The sequence below is a fragment of the Tiliqua scincoides genome, chromosome 3 (assembly GCF_035046505.1).
Source record: "Tiliqua scincoides isolate rTilSci1 chromosome 3, rTilSci1.hap2, whole genome shotgun sequence".
Lineage (NCBI taxonomy): Eukaryota > Metazoa > Chordata > Lepidosauria > Squamata > Scincidae > Tiliqua > Tiliqua scincoides.
The window spans coordinates 178,810,731-178,838,278 of NC_089823.1; the positions used below are offsets into that span (position 1 = coordinate 178,810,731).

Genomic DNA, 27,548 nt, shown 5'->3' on the forward strand with positions numbered 1-27,548 from the left:
TTACCGAAGTTGGGAAGCGATCCTGGGAGGCTGCCGCGCCACCTTGCACTAGCTTCCCCGACTCTAAAAGAGGTGAAAACTAGCCTTACTGAGTGTCTGTGACACTCCCGGGCTGGCCCAAGGGTGACCCAGGGTTGCACCCTAAGTGCTCTTTCCATTTGTAGTTCTTACTGGTAGATCCTAACCATGGTATTGTTTTACTGACCCCATAGATTTCCTGACTAAGCCAGTTTCTTTCTCTGCTAAGGTGAGCTATTTGAAAAGCCAGAAGTTACTAATGTGAAGTTCCTGTTCCTCGTGGGTGGATTTGCTGAAGCGCCACTACTACAACAAGCCATCCAGAATGCATTTGGCTCAAAATGTCGAATTATCATTCCTCAGGATGTGGGGCTCACTATCCTTAAGGGAGCAGTGTTATTTGGCTTGGATCCTGCTGTCATAAAAGTGCGCCGTTCCCCTCTGACCTATGGCGTAGGGGTCCTAAATCGTTATGTGGAAGGGAAGCACCCTACAGAGAAGCTGCTTGTTAAAGATGGCACCCGCTGGTGCACTGATGTCTTCGACAAATTTATCTCTGCCGACCAGTCGGTGGCACTTGGTGAGACTGTGTCACGCAGTTATACCCCTGCCAAGCCTTCCCAACTGGTCATCGTGATCAATATCTACAGCTCTGAACACGATAACGTCAGTTTCATTACTGAACCAGGAGTGAAAAAGTGTGGCACACTCCGTCTGGATCTTACAGGAACAGATATATCGGTGCCAAGCCGGAGGGAGATCAAAACGCTAATGCAGTTTGGGGACACTGAGATTAAAGCCATGGCAATTGATATTGCCACCTCTAAAAGTGTCAAAGCTGGAATTGATTTCCTAAACTACTAATCACTGTCCTTCCATCCCCACTGCCTCTTATTTCAATGCTCAATTCTTATGTTTTCCACTTGTCATCAAATGGACTTGAATTTTAACAGGCAGATAAGGATAGCCATTGAAAGAGAACATGTCAGGCTTTTGTTTTGTTTTTGAAGTGATCTGTTCAGTGGCCCCAACACATGGTTATCTGGTGCTAAGCAAAATAACTCCAAATGGCTAAGTACATAATGAGAATTAGTCACTGGATGGTCACTGCCCTCTGGATTGGGAAAACAAACTATAAGAAGTCATACATATGGTCTGTATTTGTGACTAAAACTATCACTGCTGATATTCCTGGTCCTGTATTTAAGGCTCCAGTAATCAATTTCTCTCCCTGATATCAATGCTTACGGCAGCAGAATATCATCTTTCCAGAATCACTGATCTCTAGCAGCTAATGAAGGGGGCCTGTGCCATTGGCTATTGTTATTCATGGAGGCTTGTAGATGTTTAGCAGTTTTAAAAAGCAGACCTCTCTAATTTACATATTTGAATATGCATGCTAGAGCACAAACATCTGGCCTGTCATTTTAAAATAGAAATGAACAATATTGACAACCCAACTTTAGAAATTGGCTTCCTTTGCTACCAAAGTATATTTGCTCCGGGATAGGCACACATGATGTATTTGGAGTGGTGCTTTTCTGTTCTGTTTAAGAAAAACAAAAATCTAGGCCACAAAACATTTGCATTTCCACTCCTTCTCTTTCTCCATTGGATGAGTCTTGTAGAAGTCCTTCTTTTCAGTAGTTTTAGAAAATTATAATGTGTCCCCACATCACATTTTACTTCGGGAAAGGAGACACTTTTATACATACCTCCAGCTAGCCAGTTCATGAAGAAATATTTAAAACAAATAAGGGAGTAGAAGTTAACCAGAAAATATGCCTGTCCTCAGGTTGGAGAAAGTCAGGGACCATTTTCATTCTCTCTCAGATATCTGTTAAGTTAGTTGGATCTGTGTTGGAGTGATAGCTCTAGAATACAGTTTCAGAAAAATGCTATATTTTCATTGAACCAGTTAATTTCACCTATTGGTGGAGGAATTATACAGCTTTCAACATTATTCAGAACTCTTTATCAGGAAAACATAAGAAGTTAGTAATCCACTTGCAGACCAGTTGCTTGTCTTTGACAGACATGTTTACCTCCCCTTTGTCTTCCATGATGTCATTAATGTTCCATAAGCTGGGTGTTTCTTTTATGAAGTGTGCAGTTTCCAAGCTTCCCCACATCTGTGACAAACCACATCTTTAAGCTTTAAGGAAGCTTAAATAACTCACACCTGCCAAAACAGCCAGGAGATCAATGTCAGCAGGGAATAGCAAGAAAAATTTCCAAAGTCAAGCTATGCTATTTCTGACCAAAAGAGGGAGCCAGAACACTGCTATGTGCATGGTTCAAATGGCTTCCAGGAGAGGAGAGAGGAGATCCCCCCCCCTTAAAAAAAAGATACATACCATGGTTTCAGAACAATCAAAAGCTGAAAGTGACAAATGGGATGTCTTCCAAGTGTGAATAAGAGCAATGGCACACAAGCTGTATGTGTGGAAACTGCTTTGAATTGTAGTACAATGATGCTGTCTGACTCTGACAACTGGTTAGTCTGGAGTGACTTACCATCTAGAGGCATTTGATGTTACTGCTCACCTTGGCAAACTCACCTACTGTGATTAAGGGTGGCTTGGTAAAATACACTTCTTTTCATGGTGCATTCTTTCAGTTCAATAGTTTAAAATACATGGAGGCAACTTCAACATCGTACAACTGAGAGTCACTACACGGACACAGAGTCATTCATTCAAAAACAGATCCCAGTACTGTGCGGAAGGCTCCAATGGGTCTGCTGTGGTCAGCTAAAAATGCTGTCATTTTTCACATCACTTTGAAAACATTTCCATCATCCACTGAAATCCATCATGCTTTGAAGACGCTACTGGAGGGTTAATTGTTGAATTGAGCCTATTAGCTATGCATGAGTAAAAAGCCATAGAATCCCTTTACTTAAAAAGAAAAAAAAAACACCTCAGATTCTTTGTCAGGCACTTAAATAATATTGTAGGGGCCAGGTCTGCATTGTTCAATCAGTATTTTAAATTCTCAGTGAAGAAGTGAGGGGCACACTCATATTTTTGTTTGTTACATTGTTCCCTGATAGAATGTGAATAAGCTTTGCAGAATTATCTATCAAAGGGATAGACTGGATAATTCTAGTCACAGTGTATCTGGCCTGCTGTTTCTTGAATAATTATTCTTTTGGAATAATTAGAAAGTGTGCATGTTGGCATTATCTTTTATGCTGCCCGCTGTATTTTAAAGTCAAATATTTAATTTTTATATCTATGTATATGTCTCTGTATGTTGCCTTCCATGCTTTACAAACAAGCAACTCTTTGGATGGGTTATGAAAATCATTTAATGTACATACAATATTTAAATATTGTACAGAAGTTTTCTTTCTAAAATGCTGTTTTCTTGTATAGAATGCTCTTTACCCCTGTTGATTTGCATTCGGTGGTCAATTTTAAATAATACTGTTTCTCAGTCTGCTTTGCTAATTATAGGCTTTTAAAGATGGCAAGATATGACATGCACAAGCTGATCTTTTAATAAGGGGAGAGGAATGTCAGGATGTCAGACAATACCACGTTCTTCTTTTACACAAATAATAGCATGCACGCATACTGCTAGGTTTTTAATTCTTTTGGGGGGGCTTTAATGGTTCCCAATGACTTTTATAGGAAGGCATAGGAATGACAATGAAGCAATCCTTCTGTTAGTAAACTCTCTTATATGAAGACTAACAGCCCAATCCTGAAGCCGGCAGTTCCAACAGGTGCAGCGGCACCAAAATGGCTACCCCTGCATCCAGCAGCACCACCAAGGCCACCGGAAGTCTCCTCGGGGAAAGGAAACTTTCCTCCTTTTCCCCTGGGGAAAACCCTTGTCCCCTCAATGGGGCTTCTTACGTCTGCACCAGCTATTTGGCCAGTGCAGACTTGAGAAACTCTGTGTTGGGCTTTTTATCCCGACACTTTGTCAACGCTTTATATCCCAGCTCGAAGGATAGTCCTGCCCCAGTTCTTCCTGACTGGTGCTGGCTCACTTCCAATTGCCTAAGTGCTGACTGGTGCTGACCCAATGCCAGTGGCCCCTCCTCTCGGCATGTTTGCAACACTGAGTGCTGGAGCTCAGCACCTGCACTGAGGATGCTTAGGATTGGGCCCTTAGGCTGCAATCCTCTACACATTTACCTGAGAGTAAGTTCCATTAAGCTCAATGGAACTTCTCAGTGGACATACATAGGCTCTCATTGAGTGATAACATAGGAGCATGGTGTTATCTTGCACGATGTCCCATTTGAAAACACATGTTCATTTCAATAATATCTCTTATTATTTGAGATATATCTTTATACTTACTGTTAGACTGGGCCTGCCGAGCTTCTGATCATTCAAACACAATGTGGGCCACCAGTCACAAATAGCTATTTGTTTTTAGGGGAGGAGCCATAGCTTAGTGGTAGAGCATCTGCTTTACACACAGAACATAGGATGGGGAAAGACCCTTATGTGAAACCCTAAAAAAGTCACTGTCGGTAAGCATAGACAATACTGAACCAGATGGACCAATGGTCTATTCAGCACAGGGCAGTTTCATACATTCTTATGTTTAAGGCAGCTTCATATAAAAATAGGGGGATTGCTCTGGTGGGCTGCATTTAGCACAGTGGCTCCCAAGTTGTGCAAACTAGCACCAAAATGGCTACCCCTGCATCCAGCAGCACCACCAAGGCCACCGGAAGTCTCCTCGGGGAAAGGAAACTTTCCTCCTTTTCCCCTGGGGAAAACCCTTGTCCCCTCAATGGGGCTTCTTACGTCTGCACCAGCTATTTGGCCAGTGCAGACTTGAGAAACTCTGTGTTGGGCTTTTTATCCCGACGCTTTGTCAACGCTTTCTATCCCAGCTCGAAGGATAGTCCTGCCCCAGTTCTTCCTGACTGGTGCTGGCTCACTTCCAATTGCCTAAGTGCTGACTGGTGCTGACCCAATGCCAGTGGCCCCTCCTCTCGGCATGTTTGCAACACTGAGTGCTGGAGCTCAGCACCTGCACTGAGGATGCTTAGGATTGGGCCCTTAGGCTGCAATCCTCTACACATTTACCTGAGAGTAAGTTCCATTAAGCTCAATGGAACTTCTCAGTGGACATACATAGGCTCTCATTGAGTGATAACATAGGAGCATGGTGTTATCTTGCACGATGTCCCATTTGAAAACACATGTTCATTTCAATAATATCTCTTATTATTTGAGATATATCTTTATACTTACTGTTAGACTGGGCCTGCCGAGCTTCTGATCATTCAAACACAATGTGGGCCACCAGTCACAAATAGCTATTTGTTTTTAGGGGAGGAGCCATAGCTTAGTGGTAGAGCATCTGCTTTACACACAGAACATAGGATGGGGAAAGACCCTTATGTGAAACCCTAAAAAAGTCACTGTCAGTAAGCATAGACAATACTGAACCAGATGGACCAATGGTCTATTCAGCACAGGGCAGTTTCATACATTCTTATGTTTAAGGCAGCTTCATATAAAAATAGGGGGATTGCTCTGGTGGGCTGCATTTAGCACAGTGGCTCCCAAGTTGTACAAACTAGCTATAGAACAAAGTAATAAATACAGTGACAACCTAGAAAACTGGAGAACATGAATGCAGTTTGCTTACTAGGGAATTAAAAAATGTCTCAGTCCTAGGGTAGGTGATAGGGCAACTATTTTTGATTTACCACCTCTTTTGATAGGCCACGTAGTGCAATCTGCATCCCAGTCATGGAAATATGATTGCATGTGGCCATGCCACATGGCCATCTAAAGTCCTCCTGACCTTTGAGTAGTCAAAAAAGTGGATGATGACCTCCTGATTGTCTTAGAGCAGGGGTGCCCAAACCCCGGCCCGGGGGCCACTTGCGGCCCTCGGGGTCTCTTAATGCGGCCCTCAGGGAACCCCCAGTCTCCAATGAGCCTCTGGCCCTCCAGAGATTTGTTGAAGCCCGCACTGGCCCAACGCAACTTCTCTCAGCGTGACAGCGACTGTTTGACCTCTCATGTGAGCTGTGGGATGAGGGCTCCCTCCACTGCTTGCTCTTTCACATCTGTGATGCAGCAGCGGTAGCAAAGGAAAGGCCAGCCTTGCTTTGTGCAAGGCCTTTTATAGGCATTGAGCTATTGCAAGACCTTCATTCGTTCATATAAGTTCATCTTTAATATATTCATTTATGTAAACTTATGTAAATTTATTCAAATTTTAAATGTAAATTAATTCTTTTTTTTTCCCGGCCCCCGACACAGTATCAGAGAGCTGATGTGGCCCTCCTGCCAAAAACTTTGGACACCCCTGTCTTAGAGTATATTTGTTCCAATTGTCACATCATCATCTATTTAAAAGGGGGCAGGAAATGCAGGTCCCAAATTTATAACTACTTTTAACATTGCTAGCAAAGGAGCAGTGCTACTACATAAGGACTGGGTAAAACTGCCATCCTTCATATTCCCTGTCCACATTAGGAAGGGATTTCACACTATAGGAATTTTGAAGCAATCACCAAAGACTGTGAAATTCTTAGCACTTGAAGGGTTGTTCCCCTCCCCCCTTCACCTTTTCAGGCAAGTTGGAAAAATATCCTTTGGGTAACAATCTCCTGAGACACTTTCCAGCTTTTAGATGTGCCAATTAATTATAATCCTTTATGACAAATAGTAAAATGTCATCATTATGTGCCTGCTCACCCTTCTTCTGTATCTGGACTATACAGGACAATGGCCTGCTTTGGTTTGGTTCTCAGTATCATAGTGGTTGATCAGAATCACTAACAGCCCAATCTTAACCAACTTTCCAGTACCAATGTAGCCCTTTCTCTACCAATGCAGTTCCCTTACCCTGAGGAGGCTTCTGTGACTATCCCCCACTGCAGACTACAGTGTGTGTGCCCTGTTGTCATGGCTGCATTGGCACTGGAAAGTTGGTTCAAATTGGGCTGTAAGTCACATACTCCAAGCTATTACTAGCAGTTTGTTTCATTCTATATTAAACATTTTCCTTTGTCCACATAATTGGACAAGATTAAAGTGGGGTAGAAGGGTGGGCTTTTTGAGTCACCCAACATATATTTATGAATGCTGTCAGTAACATGTAATACTTAGAACCAGGATACCACTTTCTTTGTGAATCAACACTATAGAGCCCCCCAACCCATTATCTTTCCTGAACAAAATATGCATATATTATGTGTTAACTAATCTACTTTCACTGCTCTTTCTAAACCACAAAATGTAATTCTGCAATATTGTGAATCTGGTTTTGTCTCAAACCAGAAGTTTCTTTACTTCTGCACAGAGATCTAATTCATCTTGCTAACAGGACAGTTCCATGAATCTGGAAGAGAACTGAAGTTCACCTAGCAGTACAAAAGCTCACCGGGAAAGGACTCCTTTTGGATGCAGACATGATGGTGTCTGATCTGATTTCATTCCCCTGATGTAATATTTTCATTATGCCTGCAGCCAATGATGGGAGATGACTCGCAGATGGCTGCAACGCTTTACAAAAATATACTGCAGCTGACACTGCTTCAGCGTATGTGTGTTCTTGCCAACTGATTCCCACTGGAGTACGTAAAACTAGGGCAATTGCAAATGTGTTGGTGGAAGCACTCTGGGCTATAGCCACATAGCAGTGGCTGAACAGTAATTCACTGCCTCTTATCTGTAGTTTTAACGTTTTAAAGGAAACGTCCAATAGCCTATTTTTTTAAATGCTGCCGTAGCACTGCTACTATTGTGAGATGCAATTTTTCCAAACACTTTCTTTTTCATCCAACTCTGTCCTCAAATTGAGAATAATTTTGCTGGACTTGCAGACTGCCACTCACAATCTACCCCCCCCCCCCCATTATAGCCAAGCTAGGATAAGTGTCTGTTGCAACGCTTTAGAGATAGACCTAGAATGTGATTCTGTGACTAGTATGTATCCATATGCTACAGGCATATGGATAAAATGTGGCATATGTTGGTTAGCTTATAGATAGAACTTAGCCTGTCTATTAACTTGGTAAAAATAATTCACAGGCAAGGAAGAAACTAATAGATTAGGTATTTAAGTAGCTTCTGCTGCTGGTTTCTCACAGAACTCTTGATCAGTAAAAAATGTAAGAAAAGCATTGTGCTCAGTGCCCTAATAAGAGGACACAAACATACAGCCTGTCAGCAAAACTGCTTTCATTGGAATTTTCTGTCTGAGCAAAATTATGGAAGATGTGGCCCAAAATGACTTAGTCTAGACCTGCACATTAAGAACCAACTACAGTAGAATCTGATACACGTCCAGCAGTGCTCAGAGTCACCTGGATCAGTACTCAGTCAGAGCACTGTATGGCGCTTCCATAAAACCCCAAGCATTTGAATATATTGTTCAAGGATGTAATTTTCAACCAACAGCAATGTCACTGCTATGGTAAACTGCATATTTATGCTACAAATAAACCACGGCGCATTGTGTAGGGCGTAATGTTACAGTACTCTCATTTGCAAATCCTTCAAATACATTGTAAAAAAAACACAATAATATTACTGGTCATTGTGATTTCATTCATTTTCCCTTCCTGTTGCAAGACTAGAAACCTCACTGGCTTCTGGAGCACATTGCAGCTTGTGATTATTGCATCTTCTGAATACTGTGCCCTTCAAATGTGTCAAATAAAACACAGTAAATCATGTGTTGTGCTGATTATCTTTGGCTTTTGCATGCAAGTTTGTTTCCGACCCCCCCCCCCCCAAAAGAATGAAGTGCTGTCCCCAGGCAAAATCTGGACTAATCTATTACAGTGTTTCTCAATCAGTGGTATAGGTACCACCAGTGATACTTGTGGTGGCATCTGGTGGTACTCACAAGACCCCTGAACACCTGCAACCCAGCAACAAGACCAGGAATGCAACACAACAAACAGTGGTAGGAGCCTCCAAAACATGCTTTTCAGTGCTTGAAGAAAACCCTGCCATCCATCCTCTTACTAGTGCTTGGCAAGTTGCATCTGACCTCCCAACCCAGAAAAAACTGGCAATGATGTCATTGCCAGTTACTTCTTGTGGTATTTTGAATAGGTGGATCATGTGAAGTGGTATGGCAGAGGACAAACATTGAGAAACACTGGTCTATTGAAATGGGCACACACACACCCCTGACCTTCTTAAGCCCTATGTTTGGTGTTGATCGTTAGGTTACTGGGGAGTAATAGTAGGAGAGGGCTGTGGGTTGGGAAGGGCTTGAAGACATCTGACTGGCCATTGTGCCCATGTGAAGTCTGGGCTGCTTTAAAACTCCCAAGAGCTGAAAGAGTTGTGAGAGCTCCTTTACGGTGCTGAAAAAGGGCAAGATCCTGCAAACCTTGTGTTACGTTATCTCTGTTACGCCTGACCTGGACGAAGCAGTGTCTTCTCTAACCAGGGTGACCAAATCCACTGGAAGACCGAATGCCTATACTTTTAAACCATCGTATAGAGAAGGAATTTGGACAGCTGCAGCTTTTTCAACCCTTCCATGTCGAGTTGCCCCTGGCCAAATTCCCTCTGCTATACATTGCTTTAAAGGTATATAGGCACTCTGTCCTCCACTGGATCTGGTGAGCCTGTCTCCCTCTCAAGACTGGGATCTGACAAAAGCTGTCCTCAGAGAAGGAACCAGGTCGTCCTGGCGAGGCAATGGACCCCCGCCCCCCACCTCCTGGAAGCCAAGTTAAACTTCCCCACACATACACGCTCCGGGTCTTAATTTGGGGTAGGAGGTTCAGAGCCCCATCCTAGGCATGTCTACTCAGAAGTAATGCCCATTACAGTCAATGGGGCTTACTCCCAGGTAAGTGTGGCTAGGATTTCAGCCTCCTTAACCAAGAAGCAAATCCCGAACGCACAGGGGCTGTAGGACAGCAACCTAAGCAAGTCTACTCCGAGATGAGCTCCACTGAGTTCAGCGGGACTTACTCCCAGGTAAGTGCTTGGAAGTGTGCAACCCAAGCTTTCCAGTTCACACAAGGACCGTGATCCTGCAACCTGTTAACCTTTTCCCTCCTTGCTCACGGTGGGCGGGGGGGACGGGACTGATTAGTAAACCTACACGTGTCCAATTGCTACGTGGAGGGGGGCGGTGTTGATTTTCCTCCTCCTGGCCCCACAGCGCCCCCGATGGAGCTGGATTGCCCTGCCTTGCCTGTGAATGGCAAGGACGTTCCGGAAGCCTCTCCCTCCGCCTACGTGTGGCAGTGGTCGGGCTGAAGTCACAATGCCCTGGGATGGGGCTGGACAGGGGGGAGCTCACCTGTTGGGGAAGCGGCCGGTTGCAGAGGGCTTTATTGTCCGCAGAGCTCAGCTAGGTAAACGTTCCAGCCCCCTTCCCTCCAGTGAGGCATTGTCTCGTTTGGGAATCCCAGTTTGCAGGGCTGGCCTGATGGTTTCTTAGGCGGGGGCCAGGCACATGAAGGCACATTGGTTGGAAGTTAACCCCCAACCTCTCCCTTTCTGGGAATTACCTCTGTTTGCACTTTGATGCTCTGTTGAGAGGAGGATCAGGAAATGCAGCCAGCCCAGAAACCAAGGAAACCACAGCACATCTGATGTGCTGATGGCCAGGACAGGCTTTAAAAGTAATGACACCCACTAAGGGATGGTCCATGTTTAGCTATGTTGGCTGGATGACACCTACGCAGGAAGCTGTGCCTTAAACTGAGGGCCCAATCCTATGCATGACTACTTAGAAGTAAGTCCTCTTGTGTTCAATGGGGCTTACTCTCAGCAAAGTGTGGCTAGGATTGCAGCCTGAGGGCTAAATCCTAGCCAGTTTTCCAACACCAGTGCAGCCATGCCAATGGGGCATGTGCTACATGGGGGGGGGCAATCATGGAGGCCTCCTCCAGGTAAGGGAACACTTGTTCCCTTTCCTCAAGGCTGGAAAGTTGGATAGGATAGGGCCCTCAGTCAAACTGTTGGCTCATGAGTAACTCTTCTCAAGGTTTCAAACAGAATTTTCCTTTTCAGCTTATTTTGTAACGACTCACACAAATTGAGAATGTGATGAATGCACCAATGAATGAATTTCAGGTGTTTGTGAACTGAAGTGGTAGAAGACTTTGAATTGAGTCTGTCTTTCATTGGCTTTGTAATGTTAAGGCAGCTGTTTTCAATCACTAAGTGTGGATCAACTAATAGTTAATTCGCCATGGTAATGGAGGATTGCAGAGGGAGAGAAGGGATGGATCCCAAAGAATCTCCTCTATGGAGAACTTGTGCAGGGAAAGTGCCCTATAGGTAGACCACAGCTGCAAGAGAGATCTGAAGGCCTTAGGAGTGGACCTCAACAGGTGGGAAACCCTCGTCTCTGAGTGGCCCGCTTGGAGGCAGGCTGTACAGCATGGCCTTTCCCAGTTTGAAGAGACACTTGGCCAGCAGTCTGAGGCAAAGAAGGACTCTGTCTCCATAGCCAGGGAGACAGACCAGGGACAGACTGCACTTGCTCCCAGTGTGGAAGGGATTGTCACTCCCGAATTGGCCTTTTCAGCCACACTAGACGCTGTTCCAGAACCACCATTCAGAGCTTGATACCATAGTCTTTTGAGACTGAGGTTGCCAACTAGTAATGTACCATGAGTGGGCCACAGGTATGCCACAAGAATTTGGGGGAAGGTCATTTATTAGTAGGGTCAATGGGGGATGTGAACCCCCACTGGCAACATGGTGTGCCTTGACAATTTTAGTGCCTTATTAGTGTGCTGTGAGATGAAAAAGATTGACAATTGCTATGTTAGGGTGTGGATTCAGTGCCTTTTTTTTTGTCATAGCCTGAAAAAGCATGACGGCATTTCGACGGCAGGTAGATGAATGCCACCCTCTGATCCCAGGATACACAGGTAGGCTTGGTCTGAATGTTGACCCTGTTTCTCAGCTGATAACTCAGTGGAAAAGAAAATACTTTTGCCAAGAAGGATAATGGTGCTACTACCTGCTAGGGTCACTCTTAGCACAAGTATTGCTTAGCGCGTGGATATTCTTAGTACCTATCTCCTCCTGAAGCTATCGCATTGCCAACAGGTGCTGCAAGCTGTATCATTAAGTGCCCAACTAAGGGCACAATCCTAACTAGGTCTACTCAGAAGTAAGTCCTATTTTAGTCAATGGGGTTTACTCTCAGGAAAGTGTAGTTAGGATTCCAGCCTCAGTCACCTGCCCTCAGGCCAAGGACCTATCCCCTTATCTCCCTACCCAAGGATGCTGCTGCCTTCATTGTCCTTCTTGTTCTCCCTCCTGTATCCTTGTTGAAGAGCTATCTTGCTGCCCCTTATGTCCCCTCCCCAAACCCTTGTCTGAAGGCTTTTCTTTTACTTGCTTCCAATTCCTGCTGAAAGTCCACTATTTTCTGATACACTTTGGAGCATACCCTACCTACTGTAATTGTATGCATGTCTACTCAGAAGTAAGCCCCACTGGTTTCAACAGGACTTACTCCCAGATAGGTGTGTATAGGACTGCAGCCTAAATCCAAGAACACAAAACTGAAGTACTGGTATTCTCTTCCTCTGTGTTTCCTTCTTCCACCTTTCTCCCATCCTCTTGTTCTTGACTTCTACAGTGCAATCCTATGCATGTCTACTCAGAGGTAAGTCTAACTGTATTCATTGGGACTTACTCTCAGTAAAGTGTGGATGGAATGGTAGCCTTAGAGCCAGATCCTGAAGGGTTCATGCCAGCCCACTGCCAGCATGCACTGTCACAAACATGCTGTAAGGCAGGGATGGGAGGGGTTGGTGATGGCAGCAAGCCTTGCCACCATATCTTATCCCCCCTCCTGGCCTAGGAGACCTGACACAGGTCTCCTCAAATCTGGACCTGGTCAATAGCGGGCACAGATCTGAGGGGACCCATGGGGCCACCTGGGGATTTAGGCTGCAATCCTTAACCACACTTTCCTGAGAGTAAGCCCCATTGAACAAAATAGGACTTACTTCTGAGTAGACCTGGTTAGGATTGCAGCCTCAGATAATAAGGAATAATAGTATAGTACTATGAGTATGTGAAAAGTGCTTTAACATCAAATTACACAGTGGTCCAGCCCAGTCACAGGGAGGGGGGCTCTTTTCACATCTGTATATCACTGAATATACAGGGTCCAATTCACTCACCATTTGTATCCTCCCCACGCTCTTCACATACGCAGGCATTTCCTGCTGATCACTCTCTCTATCAGCAACCCTCCCAAAAGCATGGATATGTACTTGTGAGATGTGATGAGTCCAGTGGGAATGCACCTTGGGTGTTCTGAGATGAATTTGTAGTAAAGGTGGGCATTTCTGGTTTGGGTTTGGCACACTGTTATGTTTGGAGTAGGAAGACAAACTGCAGCCAGACAAAGTTCATGCTGTGTGTGTGTGTGTATTTATTTACACCCCACCTTTTTGTCCTTCCAGGAACTCAAGGTGGTTTACAAATGAAAACAGCCAATAAAGAGAAACAAATGCAGCACATATTAAATTATATAGCCTTTAATTATGTGGCAGGATATGTCAAAATGACAAGTTGATGATGACTGGGAAGGGGTGATCACTGCCAAAACCTGGAGCTGAAGAAAACCTCCTAAATCATTTTCACACACTTGCTGCAACTACACAGAACATAATTGGCTCCCTTTCTGGTCACTTTACACAAATGATGCATAAGCAGTGGAATTATTCAGTGTTTCCAGTGTCTGTGCAGGTTCAAGATTATTATTTTGTTGGTAAGCAGAGACTATCCCATTGATGGCTTCTTAGTGATGCTTTGAATTGCTTCTGATCCCTCTTCTAGGCTATATTCCTCTTAGATTCTACCGAATTGGGACTAGCTTTGGAAGCGATTCTGTGTATTGTGTGAATGCGTTTCGTAATGCTACTGAGAGAAAAGAGCAGCAAACCTGTGAACTGCAGCATGCAGCAGCTACAACACCACAGCTCCCACCTCTTCGCTCCAATGAAGAGATGATAGATGTACTTGATGACTATAATTACAAACGTCATCCTTATGTGCTGGGTACAGTATGCGTCACTTCTAACTAACTTGAATGTAGCCACACACACTGCAAACGTTATCACCTTTTACAAAATACTTATCCACCAGGGAGCTCTGTTGCTTCTGGAGCACTGGCTCTTACACATTTAGCACTGAGACCCACTTTTTAGAATGAGAATCTGTCAGGACCCATCAGAAGTGATGTAATGACTGGAAGCGACATCATCAAGCAGGAAAAGTTTTAACAAATCTAGGCTGCAATCCTACCCACACTTACCCAGGAGTAAGTCCCATTTACTATCATTGTTAAGAGACTATACATATTAGCTTGTTCAAAGTACAGGTCTGTAACATTTTCCCCAAACGCAGTCACATCCCATGGTAGCATCAAGTCTAATAGATTCAAAATAAAACTTTGAAATGAATGGCTACCCACCTGAAATTGGTTCACGACCCACCTAGTGGGTCCCAACCCACAGTTTGAGAAAGCAATGTACTAGAGTACAACAGGGAGCTCTGATGTTACTAGAGTACAACAGAGTCCATGTAGCAGGATTTTGTTGGTGCATTGTTGGGCTGGTGTTGAAGTGGGTCACTTCAGAGACTCTTGAGTTGGACTCAGTTACTTCTTTTGGAAAAAAAGCCCCTCATGTAGGATACTCATAGAAGTCAATTTTGGACATTTGAGATTGGAAATAGCATGCACCTGAGGGGGTGTGAGTGTGTGCGTTTGTATGTTAAGAATTGTAAGTTCCTTTCTGGAACAATCTGCAGGGTAAGCAGAAGATGGCATGGCAAGCTGGTGGTTATTAATATGATTTGTTGGTTTTATAGGTTTTGTTAAGTGTATAGTTTCAGTTTAGGTGGAAATAAAAGAAGGGAGGAGAGTAAAGATTCATAGGCAGGGCGTAGAATGGTTAGCCCTCCTGGAATTCCATCAGCAGGCTTGGCCACCCACAGGCTGTTGTCCAGCAACAAGACCACAGTGTGGAGAATTCTAGAACAGAGGGTGGAACTGAAGATCCTGTGTTTCCATGGCACTTCTGTTTCTCTTTGGAACCATTCATCCTAAATTGGATAACTGATTTTACTATACTGGTTGAGATTTCTTAAAAAAGAAGATAGAGCCTTGAGAAGTTTGAGGTAGCGGTGATAATTAGAGAAGGAAGACTAGGAAATTGAGTGGGAGAGGAGAAAAAACCTGGAAGTAAAAGTGTCAACTGTCTCTCACAGCCCAATCCTAGAACGCTGGTTCAGCAGAGAGTCATGGTCTCCACTGTATCCAACACTAGTTGGGAGCCAGCTGGAAGTCTCCTTGGGGTCACTGAAGAGACTCCTCCCCATTTTAGAACCATTGCATGTTGCTGTAATATGGCTTTTACAAAGTGTATGGGAAAAGCAGTGAGAACATTGGACCCTAGCATTTGTCCAAGGGTCCCGACTTACTGACCCTGAGTATAGGGAAAAGAGATATAAGAAGAGTAAAGTGTACAGTTACACATCATCCGCAGATTGTTTCACCACAGATGGCAAAGCCTGGGTCTAAGGACCTCAGAGCCTTAAAGGTTCCAGCCAGCCTTCTCAGTCGTGTGGTGTGCAACCTCCCTGCAACTGAGAAGACCTGCCAGATATGACCTCTGGTTTCGTCCCAGAGGTTCTCTGTGGATCAGACCATGGATTTGCTTATCTGTGGTTTTTAGCATCCATGGGGGTTCCTGGAACAGAACCTCTGCAATGCCAAGACTCTACCTGTATTTTCATACCAACTTAAGTCAGTTCTGTATTTGATCTTATTGCTTAGAGCAGGGGGTGTCCAAAGTTTTTGGCTGGAGGGCCACATCATCTTTCTGACACTGTGTCGGGGGCCAGGGGAAAAAAAGAATTAATTTACATTTAAAATTTGAATAAATTTGCATAAGTTTACATAAATGAATATATTAAAGATGAACTTATATGGATGAATGAAGGTTTTGTAATAGCTCAAGGCCTATAAAAGGCCTTGCACAAAGCAAAGCTGGCCTTTCCTTTGCTGCCGCTACTTTGCTGTTTCACAGGCGTGAAACAGCAAGCAGTGGAGGAAGCCCTCATCCCACAGCTCACGCGAGATGCTGAGAGCAGATGCGTTGAGCCAGTGCGGGCTCCACCAAATCTCCGGAGGGCCAGAGGCTCATTGGAGACTGGGGGCTCCCTGAGGGCCACATGTGGCCCCAGGCCAGGGTTTGGGCACCCCTGGCTTAGAGATACTCTCAGCTCCTATTTCGAGCTTTGTCACTAGCATTTCCTGATTCCTCCCTAACAAGCCATAAGGCGGCCATGTTTGAGCCATTAGAAATGTATCCTAAGGGGGACAGGGAACCATGATTCCTTCTGAGCTATATTTTACTTTGCAAGTAAGAAGTAGGGCTGATTAGCAGTGTTGAGTTCCATTTGCTGTGAGTTCTTGTGGCCAAAACTGTCTCTGTGATTTTTCTGTTCTGTCCTTTTCCTTTAATAAAATGAGAGAGCTTAAGGCAGCTTTGATTTCCTTCTGAAAACCTTGGCCTTTGTTCCTGTGTAATGGAGTACAGATGACAAATTCTAGTAGCAAAAGCTGTTTTTGTTTTTGTAGTCTGCTGCCAGGAAAATTCATAGCAGCAGCCTGTGTGTGGCCTGAATGGTGCAGAGGAAAAGTGCAGCAGATATTACAGCTGCATTGATGAATTGTAGTGTTTAAGGGGGTAATGACGGTTCTCTCTTTGGAAGAAGTACTAGGGAGGTTTTTCCAAGTCTTTTGTAGAAACGTCATCTGAGACTAGCAGCACTAAGCCGTGACAAAGAACTCTGATAGCTCTGTTATTGCAGGCAAGAGCAATAGAAATTGCTTTCTGTCTGACATTTTATCTACAGCTACGTGGACCTATCCCATGACCTCCAGATCACAGCCAAGAGGTATAGAACATAAGAGCCCTGCTGGGTCAGGCCAAAGGCCCATCTAGTCCAGCTTTCTGTATTTCACTAGATACCTCAGGGAGCACACAAGACAATATAGTTGGATCCTGGTGCCACTTCCTTGCACCTGGCATTCACTAGTGACAATCTGGTGCATTCCCTGGCACCTGGTAACCTACTTCTAAAGCCAGGTGTTTGCACGTAACCCATCATGGTTTGTAACCTGTGATGGACTTTTCCTCCAGAAATCTGCCCAAACCCCTTTTAAAGGCATCTAGGCCAGACACCATCACCACATTCTGTGCAAGGAGTTCCATAGACTAAGTACATGCTGGGTAAAGAAATATTTTCTTTTGTCTGTTCTAACTCTCCTGACACTCAGTTTTAGTGGATGTCCCCTAGAAATAAAGTAGTGCACGTTTTGGAATCCATTTTCAAAAATATTGTATATCTAGTTGAAGGGTTTATATACCACCTTTCTTCCTAAAGTATAGAGCACTCGAGACTGTTTACAACAAATAGTAAAGTATCAATGCACAATAAAACAGTGCTAAAAACCTATGATATAGCAGCATAGCTAAAATTAACAGGAATAAAAATAGAAAATGCAAGTAGCAGAGACCAAAAAAAAAGCTAAGCACCAGAAATATTTAAGAGGGAAAAAATGGTAAAAAATAAGTTTTGAGGCCTCATCCAATGAGGGCATAGTCCTACCATGAAGGCATAGTTCTTAATTGTACTGGGAAGGAGTTGCATAATGGTGCCACCAAACAGTAAGTCCTGCTTCTTGTCACACCCAATCTGGCTTCTGCCCGGGAAATTCATGGCTACGAGTGGCCTGAATGTTGTAAAGGAAATATGGTTGGCAACCTTCAGTCTCGAAAGACTATGGTATAAGCCTACAGCACCCAGTATTCCCAGGCGGTCTCCCATCCAAGTACTAACCAGGCCTGACCCTGCTTAGCTTCCAAGATCAGACGAGATAAGGCATGTGCTGTAAAGGAAAAGTGCAGCAGATATTACAGCTGCATTACATGCAGCATGGTCCCCTCACAACCTCAGAGGAGAGGCTGGTTCATATGAGAGGAGTTGTTCAGTCGTTAAGTCATGTCCGACTCTTCGTGACCTCATGGACCACAGCATCCCAGGCCCCCCCCCCCCCCGTCTACCACTAACTTCCGGAGTTTGTCCAAATTCATGTTCATTACCTCTGTGACACTACTAACCATCTCACCCTCTGCTGTCCCCTTCTCCTTTTGCCTTCAATTTTTCCCCAGCATCCGGGTCTTTTCTAAAGAGTCCTCCCTTCTCATGAGAAATACCAAAGTATTTCAGCTTCAGCTTAACAAACAGGGTTGATTTCCTGTAGGATTGACTGATCTGATCTCTTTGCAGTGCAGAGAAGACATTTCCTCAAATGCCTTGATCCCAAGCTGTAAGATAGACAAAGTAGATGTTTATGTCTTGCAGGAACTTAAATATTTATCATCTGGTGGGTTTGCCCTAACATTAAACCATTAAAACTTGGGCAATAATAGCCTCGGTTTGAGCTAACACAGGTAAGTGCACAGAGGAAATTGCTTCAGAGTATACAGTTGATGGAGTGACATCTGCACTTGGCTGCTTTGTTAACCAAGGGGAGCACTATTGTATTTCCTGTTGTGTCAGAGTCCATGTCTATGTATATCTACTTAGAAGTAAGTCCCATTATAGTCAATGGGGCTTACTCCCAGGTAAGTTTGTATAAGATTGTACCCTTAACTGTATGCTTTTTGCAATTGGAATTGTGTACTTAATTGTATCACTTGAAATTTCTAATTTTGAACCTACCGTATTTTTCGCTCCATAAGACGCACCTAGTTTTTAGAGGAGGAAAACAGGAAAAAATATTCTGAACCAAATAGTGTAATAAAATATTTAATAAACTATAACAGAATAACACTTGAACCATGTAAAGTGAACAGCAGTCAACAGTGGCATTAAGAACCATTATCACCATCATTAACAAATGGAGAGACTTAAGGGTTTGAGTACTCTGGTTTTCTGGAAACCCCAAGAACTCAGAATTTATAAGGCTCACAAAAGCAGGTGCACACAAATAGGGTATCACATTATCTTTCTGCTACAATGATGTTCTGCCAAATTCCAATCCACTGGGCCTTGTGCCCACTTAAGGCTGATCAGTCCCCCTTGTGCAACTCACCAGTGCAGCAAGCAAAAGTGAGTCCAGTTCCAGTCCACAGATGCCAAGTAAATCAGTCCCATCAATCACAGTTGCCAAATCAGAGCCCAGAGCCAATAAGCCAAATTACAGTCCAAGGTCAGGTTCCAGGTACGGTAGGTCAGTCAAATCCGTCAGGGTATCCAAGTCCAGTCACAAGCCACAGTCAGATTCCAAATTCAATAAAGTCAGTCTCCTCTCCTACCTCCAACCTGCACTCCAAAACCCACAAACCCTTTCTGCCTCAGGTACTCCTTATATCCCTGAGGGCCCTATTGCCTTCCAGTGGCTGCAGCTGTGCAGCACACTCTGCTGGATGCCCAGGCCTTACCCTTAAAGGGGCCACTGCTGGCACCACATCTACCTCCTCGCCAGTTCCCATACAATACAATACAAATGAACAAGTGGAAAGTCCAACCACAACTTGAATTCTCAAGACACAACAAACCTCTGGATTTATGGTGAGAACTGAGCCTTACCTGGGGCTTGTGCAATAAGCAAACACTGGCATTCTGACCAAGGAGACAGTTTTTTCTTTATGATGGCAGGGGGGGGGCTTACATTCAGATACTGGATGAGGTGAGTGAAAGCGCCCCTCCCCTGCTGTGTGAGTGTGGGGGGGGGCAGAGCATCTGTGTGTGTAAGAGAAGGGGGCAGCCTGTGTGTGTGAGAGAGGGGGAAAAGTGTTTGCGTTGTAGAGAAGTTGTGATGCTCCAGGTTTGGGGGGGGAAGAGTCTGTGATGCTCTAGGCTTGGGGGGGGAGAGAGAGGCTTGGGGAGAGAGAGGCTTGGGGAGAGAGAGAGAGGCTGTGATGCTCCAGGCTTTGGGGGGGGAGAGAGGCTGTGATGCTCCAGGCTTTGGGGGGGAGAGAGGCTGTGATGCTCCAGGTTTGGGGGGCAGAAGAGAGAAGCTGTGATGCTCCAGGCTTGGGGGGGGAGAGAGAGAGGCTGTGATGCTCCAGGCTTTGGGGGGGGGGGAGAGAGGCTGTGATGCTCCAGGCTTTGGGGGGGGGGAGAGGCTGTGATGCTCCAGGTTTGGGGGGCAGAAGAGAGAAGCTGTGATGCTCCAGGCTTGGGGGGGGGGAGAGAGAGGCTTTCCTGGGAGTAAGCCCCCCTGACTCTAATGGGACTTACTTCAGAGTAGGCATGCACAGGATTGGGCAGCGAGACTGCCACCCCACCCATGCTTTCCTGGGAGTGAGCCCCAGTGACTCTGAGACTTACTTCTGAGTAGACACACGGGCTTGCGAGGCTCAGGCTCTGGCGGGCTGCGGCGCCTTGGAGCCCTGCTCATCGCCCTCACGCTCCGTCCAGCGCTGCTACAGTCCGCCAGGCGCTGAGGGAAGGCAGGAGCCCCTCCCCGCCAGCTCAGCCTCTGACTGCCCGGGGAAGCCGGGCAGAGCAGGCAGGGGGCGGGGCCGGGGCGGAGTTTTTTTGTTTTTTTTTTTTTGCAGTATTCGCTCCATAAGAGAGCCACTTTTGGGGGGGGGGGGGAAATGCGTTTTATGGAGCGAAAAATAAGGTATCTTAGAAATTCCTTGCTTGCCTAGACCCTACTCTCTAGTCTATCACTTGCGCAAATATGCTTATGGAGCACAGCTACAGACTTTGCTGAGGAGGTTCATCAGGCCGTCACACTGGTTGCTTTTAAACAAGTCCTCAAAATATTCTGCTAGGCACCTAACTGATTCTAGCTTAATGTCTTACAGTGGGGTTTTTTCTTTCAGCTGGTGATTTTATATTGCTGGTGTGTATTGTTGTTGACTTGGGGATATGGTTTTATGTTCTTAATTATAAAGTGCTTTTGTGTGAATTTTTTTTAGAACTGATATATAAATAGATTTAATAATAAACCCTGAAACTATGTAGAACAGTTATTTCTCTTACTGGCTGAGGAAAATCATACTTTTTGTAAAAAATTTCTTTGTCTTGGCCCCTTGATTTTGCGCTTTTGGTGTATTAAAGGGAAACTTCAGTGAGTATTCTCCCTCTTTTTTCAGTTAATGGTCTGCAGTGATTGACTGATAGTATACTACAGGATGTCACCATTCCACCCCACTATTCCATATGTCTCTAATGGGCCTGCTGGTTGTTGTTACCATGAAGCATTGAGCCACCAAGCAAATGCAGCACAAATCAGGTCCCAACATTGGTGCTTGATTACGTTTTGTTTCATGGAGATGAGTAGGAAGTCCTGTGGCATTAAACCATAACATTGGGATGACCATGGCATGCATGTAAAGAACCTTCATATGCTTTCCAAATCTTGGAGCTGTTGCTCTAGGTGCTTTTTTTCTTTGTTAGAACCCATAGATTACTTTTTTAATTATTATCTTTAAGAACAAGAAACTTTAAAATATTACATTTCATCATAATGCAGGGCCTGTAGAAACAAGACGAGGTCTCCTGGAGCCACCCATTCCAGGCTGGACTGGATTTGTGCCCAGGTCCAAAGTTACAGAGTTTGGTCATGGAATGCGGTACCACGTTATGGCAGAAAATTGCTATCAAGATTTTAAGAACTTGCTGGAGAAGGGCGGCCATGATCCTGCTAGCACAGACATCAAGTATGTTGGCATAAAGATCTTTGAAATGCAGAGCACTGGATCCGAGTAGCCACGTACAAAGGATGTTCTATAATGGTCTTTACTCATCTATGATATTATATGTGTGTGTGTTGTACCTTTTCATGCACAGTTTATGTTTTGTTCCCTGGACATTCTGTGTAAGTAAGTGTTAATGTACTGGGAAAGGAGAAAATTCTGTCTAAAAAAATCCAAAAAATTGCACTGAACTTAAACTGGAGGAACTTGATGCATTCTAATATCTTTCCAAAACTTCTCAGGATTTCCTACATGTGACCAATTTTATCCTTCACAGTGGGCAACTGGGTGGTTGATTGTAGACTGGCACAAATCATTTTGGTAATGTCAGTGGGAGTGTTCATATGAATTTAGGGTTGCTAATTTTTTTTCCTAAGAAAGTGGTCTGTGAGTGTTAATAGCCAAGATCAACAAACAGAATTGTCAGATTCCTAATGTCAACCAAAAAAGTAAGTCTTGTGATCAGCAAGGATAGCCTTCATTATAGAACGAATGCATTTATTTAAAACAACCACTGTAGACACAGGGTGGCAGAAAGAAACCATTTCAAAATGATGCGAGACTGAGATTGTTTTGGAGTGTAGCCTTGCTTACATGGGCAGAGTTGGTACCAGATTGTATGGTCCCTATACTAAGTCCCTTCCTGCCCCGAAATGGCCAGGCACCAGCGGTCTGGAACGCTTCATAGCAGCTATGCTGGTGACTGACTTAAAAAAAAAAATTAATAATGCAATGTGCTTCTCCCATCGCTGCATTACAGTCATGTGGCAATGGGCTAAGCCTGTCGCATCATTGTTTTTTGTTTTTTTTAAATGGTGGCAGCCAGAGCACATTATTCTGCACCACTGCTCCTTGAAATTGATGTTCTAATAATCCTGGGCTCTGGGTCAGTGCTCAGCTTGGCCAACCCATGATGGCCAACCTTAGCCTGGGTTTGATTGGAGGAAAGAGATTGCTATCTATTTTCCTGAAAGAGATCTGTGCCAGTGTGCAGGCCCCTTATCTTCCACCATGTTGTTGAGAATCTGTCCTGGATACTTGGCAATGACATCACACATCAATACCAAACGTCCAAGTTACTGAGTTCTATACTGTGTGGAGTTCAGCTTTGAGTTGCTCAGCCACACAGCTTTGGGGGGGAACACAGGTAGCTACAATGAATATATGCTATCTGCCATTCCTCCTCTGAAAGAAGTCCTCATTAGAAAGGTACAAAAGGGCTGCAGTAACTTTGGCACTGTGAAACAGGAAGCCACAAAGTCTGTCTCATTAGAACAGTGATGAACTACTAGATTCAATGAACAAAATTTGTGGGCCTCTCTCTTTTGCTCTGTACAAAAGCAATGGTTCATCAGGTATAACTCTTTCCATCATTGTGATACATGGATAGGGAATCAATCAATCAACCGCTTGTTGACGTTTTGCCTTGTTATACATTTAATATTTCCTTGTTAAATGTGCAAAGCAGGAAAAAAAGACAGCCCTGACTGGATTTTGCCTTTTTTAAATAAAAAAAAAAGGAAGAAAAAGGGTTTAACCAGTTAGCAAGAAAAGAAAACAGGAGAAACATGGCAAGACACTCACTTTTACTTTTGGTTTAATCATGACTGAAAAGTATGTAAAAAATATTGATAGTTAAGACATTTGGAAAACAACAAATACATCTCTAGAAATTCATTATGGTGTTTTCATTTAGGGGAGAGGAACATGTAACCAAGACCACGTTCTCACGCCCACAGCAGAGATTCTATAGGTCTGAGGGGATGCTGCCCAAGTATACTGGTCATATTCCACGTAAGGCATTATGGATACTGTATTTTCCTTTAAAGCTTACAATTTTCTGGGAGCCTAGTCAGGGGATTGTGTTTGCTTGTCTTATTCTGGGTTTACCTTCTCCATTCCCAGTCTCCACAGCTAGCCCAAATTCTCCTAGAACCTAAGCTAGTACTCCCCAATGCTCCCTTGACCTTGTTGTGTTAAATGCCATTCCCCCTCGTACCCAGCAGGACATCTAGCCACCATCCTCCTCACGCTCCTTAGACTTGAAAAGGAAGGAAATGGAATAGAAGAAGTGTAGAGCGAGGGGCAAGAGCATTGGAGAATTTCCCTGTTCACCCTGTTGTTGAACACAGAGAAGGTGCCTTGATATAAAAGTTCTTATGTGGGACCTCTGGTTTCTGCCTGGGGAGTATCCCCAGAATATCTTTCAGAATATCCCAAATTCTACAAAACAGCTACTAGGAAGAGAGAAGAGTGAATTCAGCCCGGTGCTTCCTTTTCAGACACTCCAACACTAGAATGTTATCCTTTTGGACAGGGCTCCAATAGTTGGATCAGCGAGGAGAACTATATGAGCAAGAACCCATTTTGAGCATGTGATTCCCCATTTGGCTGAGAATATGTGTGTGGAGGTCATCTTCCATGGAATCATGGAACCCCAACCTGGGTTGGGATGTCAATCTGGCCATCCCTGAGATAAAAGATTCAACACTGAATCAATATCCCATTATATCTATGTTGGTGTTTTAGGACCAGGGTATATTTCAGGAGTGGCCAAACTGCAGCTTGTGAGCTACATGCGACTCTTTGACATATAATCTGCAGCTCTCAGAAATATGTTGGCTGAACTCCTTTTTGCATCACAATAATATGATGTTGGCATCTTTCAGTCTCTGAAGACTATGGTATCGCGCTCTGATAGTGGTTCTGGAACAGAGTGCCCTCTCCAGTGCGCGAAGCCTGGGTAAGGTAGATATGGAGGATAGACTGTTACCCATGCAGCAAATCCCCCCTCTCTATGTCGCTGAAATGGTCCAATGGAAAGGCAGAAGCCAGTACGGTTGGTTCCAGTGGCATTGCAGGAGTTGCCAGAACGTGTCTGTGTTCAGCCGCGAACTGCCTCAGGGACTCTGGGTCCGGATTTTGCCTCGAGGTTGACTCCTGAAGCCTTTTCGGTAACTGGATGCAGCCACAAGGCAGTGGAGGTTTGGGATTAGAGTTTTCTTTCTCTCAGATGAGCTGCCTTCCCAGGCTAACGAGTCCCATCTACCCGGTGGCTGTTTAGTCTCCTCTTACGACAAGTGCAGCCAAGCTGAGGGCCTATTTTAATCCCCCAGCCCCCAGGGGTTGTTAATAATATATACATAAAAGATATATAAGAAATTTTCAAGCTTTATAATTATTTACTGGGTATAAACTGAGAGTCCACTGGATTAAAACGTAAGTTCAGTGTTCATGGTGAGTCAATATATTTCACCTTATGGACTGGAGACATCACAATGTGGGCCTCTGCCTCTTTTAGCTACTGAGAACATGGAGGTTTAGACTCCCTAATGGAACGCAGTTGTCACGTGGCTTTGGGAGCAGAAGAGGCAAAGTGATCCTGTTTTGCTCACTTTCCTGGGAGGAAGTGATTAGAACAGGATCACTCCACTTCCTTTCTCCAGTACTACCAACTGCAGTTGCTTGTGACAGTAGCACTTGAGCAGTATTTCCCAACCTGGGTGTTGCGACCGTCCAGGGCGGCGTTCCCAACCTTTGTTTGAGGCGCTACCCCATTAAGGAGCGTAGCAACCCAACCAGGGACCCATAGGTGTGATTAGTACAACACTTCCAGGTTTTGCTGCAGTTGCCACTGCCGCCGAATGCATGTAAGTAAGATGGGGTTTTTTTACGTACTTGCATTTGGCGTTGGTGGTGGTGAAACCCATAAGTGCCATACTAATGGCACCTATAGGTCTCTGGTCAGGCTACTACCCTTCTTAAGGGGGTAGCGTCCCAAATAAAGGTTGGGAACAACTGCAGTAGAGGAAGAGGTTAGTTGCTGCTGTTCTCATCCCTTCTCGTTCACTTTAACTGGGCAAGAAAAGGATCACAGTTCGGGGTGAATTGGCTGGGTGGGCAGTGGGCTGGAGGGAGGCAGAGGTGGACATGGTGGGATATTCTGCATTAGTTCATTGCCTCTTCTAGCCTGCAGCTTGGAGCAGCTGCTTCAGTTCTCCTCATGGCTAGACCAGCCCTGAAATACACCTTTATGTCTTTCAGATGAACGTTCTGGCATTGGAAGGACATTTGGCAACATTTCCCGAAGCTGTTCTGTTTGCAATCACATGGATGAGAACTATGGGGCTTATCTTGCCAAGAAACGCAAGGCTGAACAGGCTCTGGAGCAGCTGGTGAATGAGAAGAAAGCCGCAGATGTGTAATGTTTTGAACTTTGGCAACAGACAATTAAAAACGTACAGAAATGACTGAGATGAACATGAAGGATTCTCTATTTGATCATGTTCCTAGTCAGAGGGATTGTAAGTATTTCAAATAAGAAATGTAGCATATCCGTTTCACTTGCAGGGGTGTGTTGTGGTGGCTGTTGGGAACCATGACACAGCTTGTAAACTGAATTTGCACTAGAAAAATATTGTTCTGATGACTCTCTCAGGAATCAAAAATTCAAAATATATAGTAGTTTCTTTTATAATTGAGGAAGTGTAAAAATGAAATATCAAGTGCTGTGAAATAAAACTGGCAGAATGAAATACCTCAGATCAGTTATTTCTAAATGGATTCAACACTTTGGAGTAAGAGTAATGTATTTAAGTTAGGGTCAAGGATTAAAATAATTTGACAGGAGCATGGTCAGCACAGGGAGGCCAGCTCATGTCCATGCGCCGGCCTATCTCCGCAAAGATGGCGCAGAGGCCTTGTTGCATTGCAATTGCATCACTACTGGAAAGTTGGATAGGATTGGGCCCTAACTAAACCTAGTTTAAAATTCATCAGGTTGTACCATTATGAGGTTGTACACTATTTCAATCTGTCCAACCATAAACAGCCCTTTCATTATTCTTACACAACACTTGGAGCATGAGATTAACCATTTAAGAGCAGAACTGAACCATATTCTACTCTCTTGAAAAGCCTTACTGAAGTCATCTTTTATTGCTCGGACTAAATGACTAAAGATTGTGCTGTTAGTCACTTGAATGCCCATATGTTTTAAACACAGTTTGAACTGGACTCCAACAAGAGATTCAGCTAGTTCATGCCTTGATAACACTCTACTGGAAGTGTAATACTTCTACAGGTTTTTTTTTTTTAGTTAGTTAGTTAGTTAGTTTGTTTGCATGATATGCAATGCATGATATCCAGTGAATGTTTGGGGGTGGATCCATAGCTGAACAGGAGAGCACATGCTTTGCACGCAGAAGGTCCCAGTTTCAATCCCTCACATCCCCAGTTAGGACCAGGAAAGACCGCCATCTCTGAAGAGGCAATGCCAGTCCATGCAGACAAAATGGCCCTGAATGGATTGATGCTCTGTCAAGTCAACTTCATACATTCAGCGCATCCAGGAGCTACTGATACCATTCTGTGACTTGGTCCACTTGGCATCTGGAAGTGACATCAGCCACAAAACTGGCAGACTACATGTTGAACCAAAGCTAGAAAGGAAGCAGTCAGTTTTGTAGTTCACTGCATGCCTCTGACAGCCATGTTCCACATGGCAAATGTGTTAACAAGATGGGAGATTCATAGGGGGAGCCTGCATTTTACTTTCTGCCACATATTAGAACTGAGAAATGTAATATTCCCATAGCAAAGGTACTAGCAGAAGGGAAGGCACTTGGATTCTCTAAAACGGCGGTATGCATTTATTATACCAAGAAATAGTTGTTTAAAAAGGCTCAGAATAAGTTTTGAGACTTATCTTTTAGAAAGAATTACTGTACTTTTGCAGTACTACTTTCAATCTACTGTTCAAAAGTAGAAAAGCTGAGTGTTTTGCTTGCATGAT

The 27,548-nt window shown here is 44.2% G+C and overlaps 2 protein-coding genes across 3 annotated transcripts in view; both read left to right on the top strand.

The window, feature by feature from the left end:
- The window catches only part of HSPA12A (heat shock protein family A (Hsp70) member 12A), a 65,590-nt gene extending 61,704 nt beyond the window's left edge, over positions 1-3,886 (top strand). For both annotated transcript variants that reach the window (XM_066620189.1, XM_066620190.1), the window contains exon 12: positions 248-3,886. In XM_066620189.1, the coding sequence (XP_066476286.1) occupies positions 248-882 (635 nt within the window). In that variant the 3' untranslated portion in view covers positions 883-3,886. The remainder of the gene's footprint in view (positions 1-247) is intronic.
- Positions 3,887-11,814: 7,928 nt separating this feature from the next.
- Positions 11,815-25,959, top strand: SPMIP5 (sperm microtubule inner protein 5). Its single transcript, XM_066621456.1, has 5 exons — positions 11,815-11,872; positions 13,803-14,024; positions 21,532-21,718; positions 23,451-23,548; positions 25,799-25,959. Exons 1-5 carry the CDS (start codon positions 11,815-11,817, stop codon positions 25,957-25,959), a joined length of 726 nt encoding a protein of 241 aa, XP_066477553.1.
- The last annotated feature ends 1,589 nt before the right edge of the window (positions 25,960-27,548 follow it).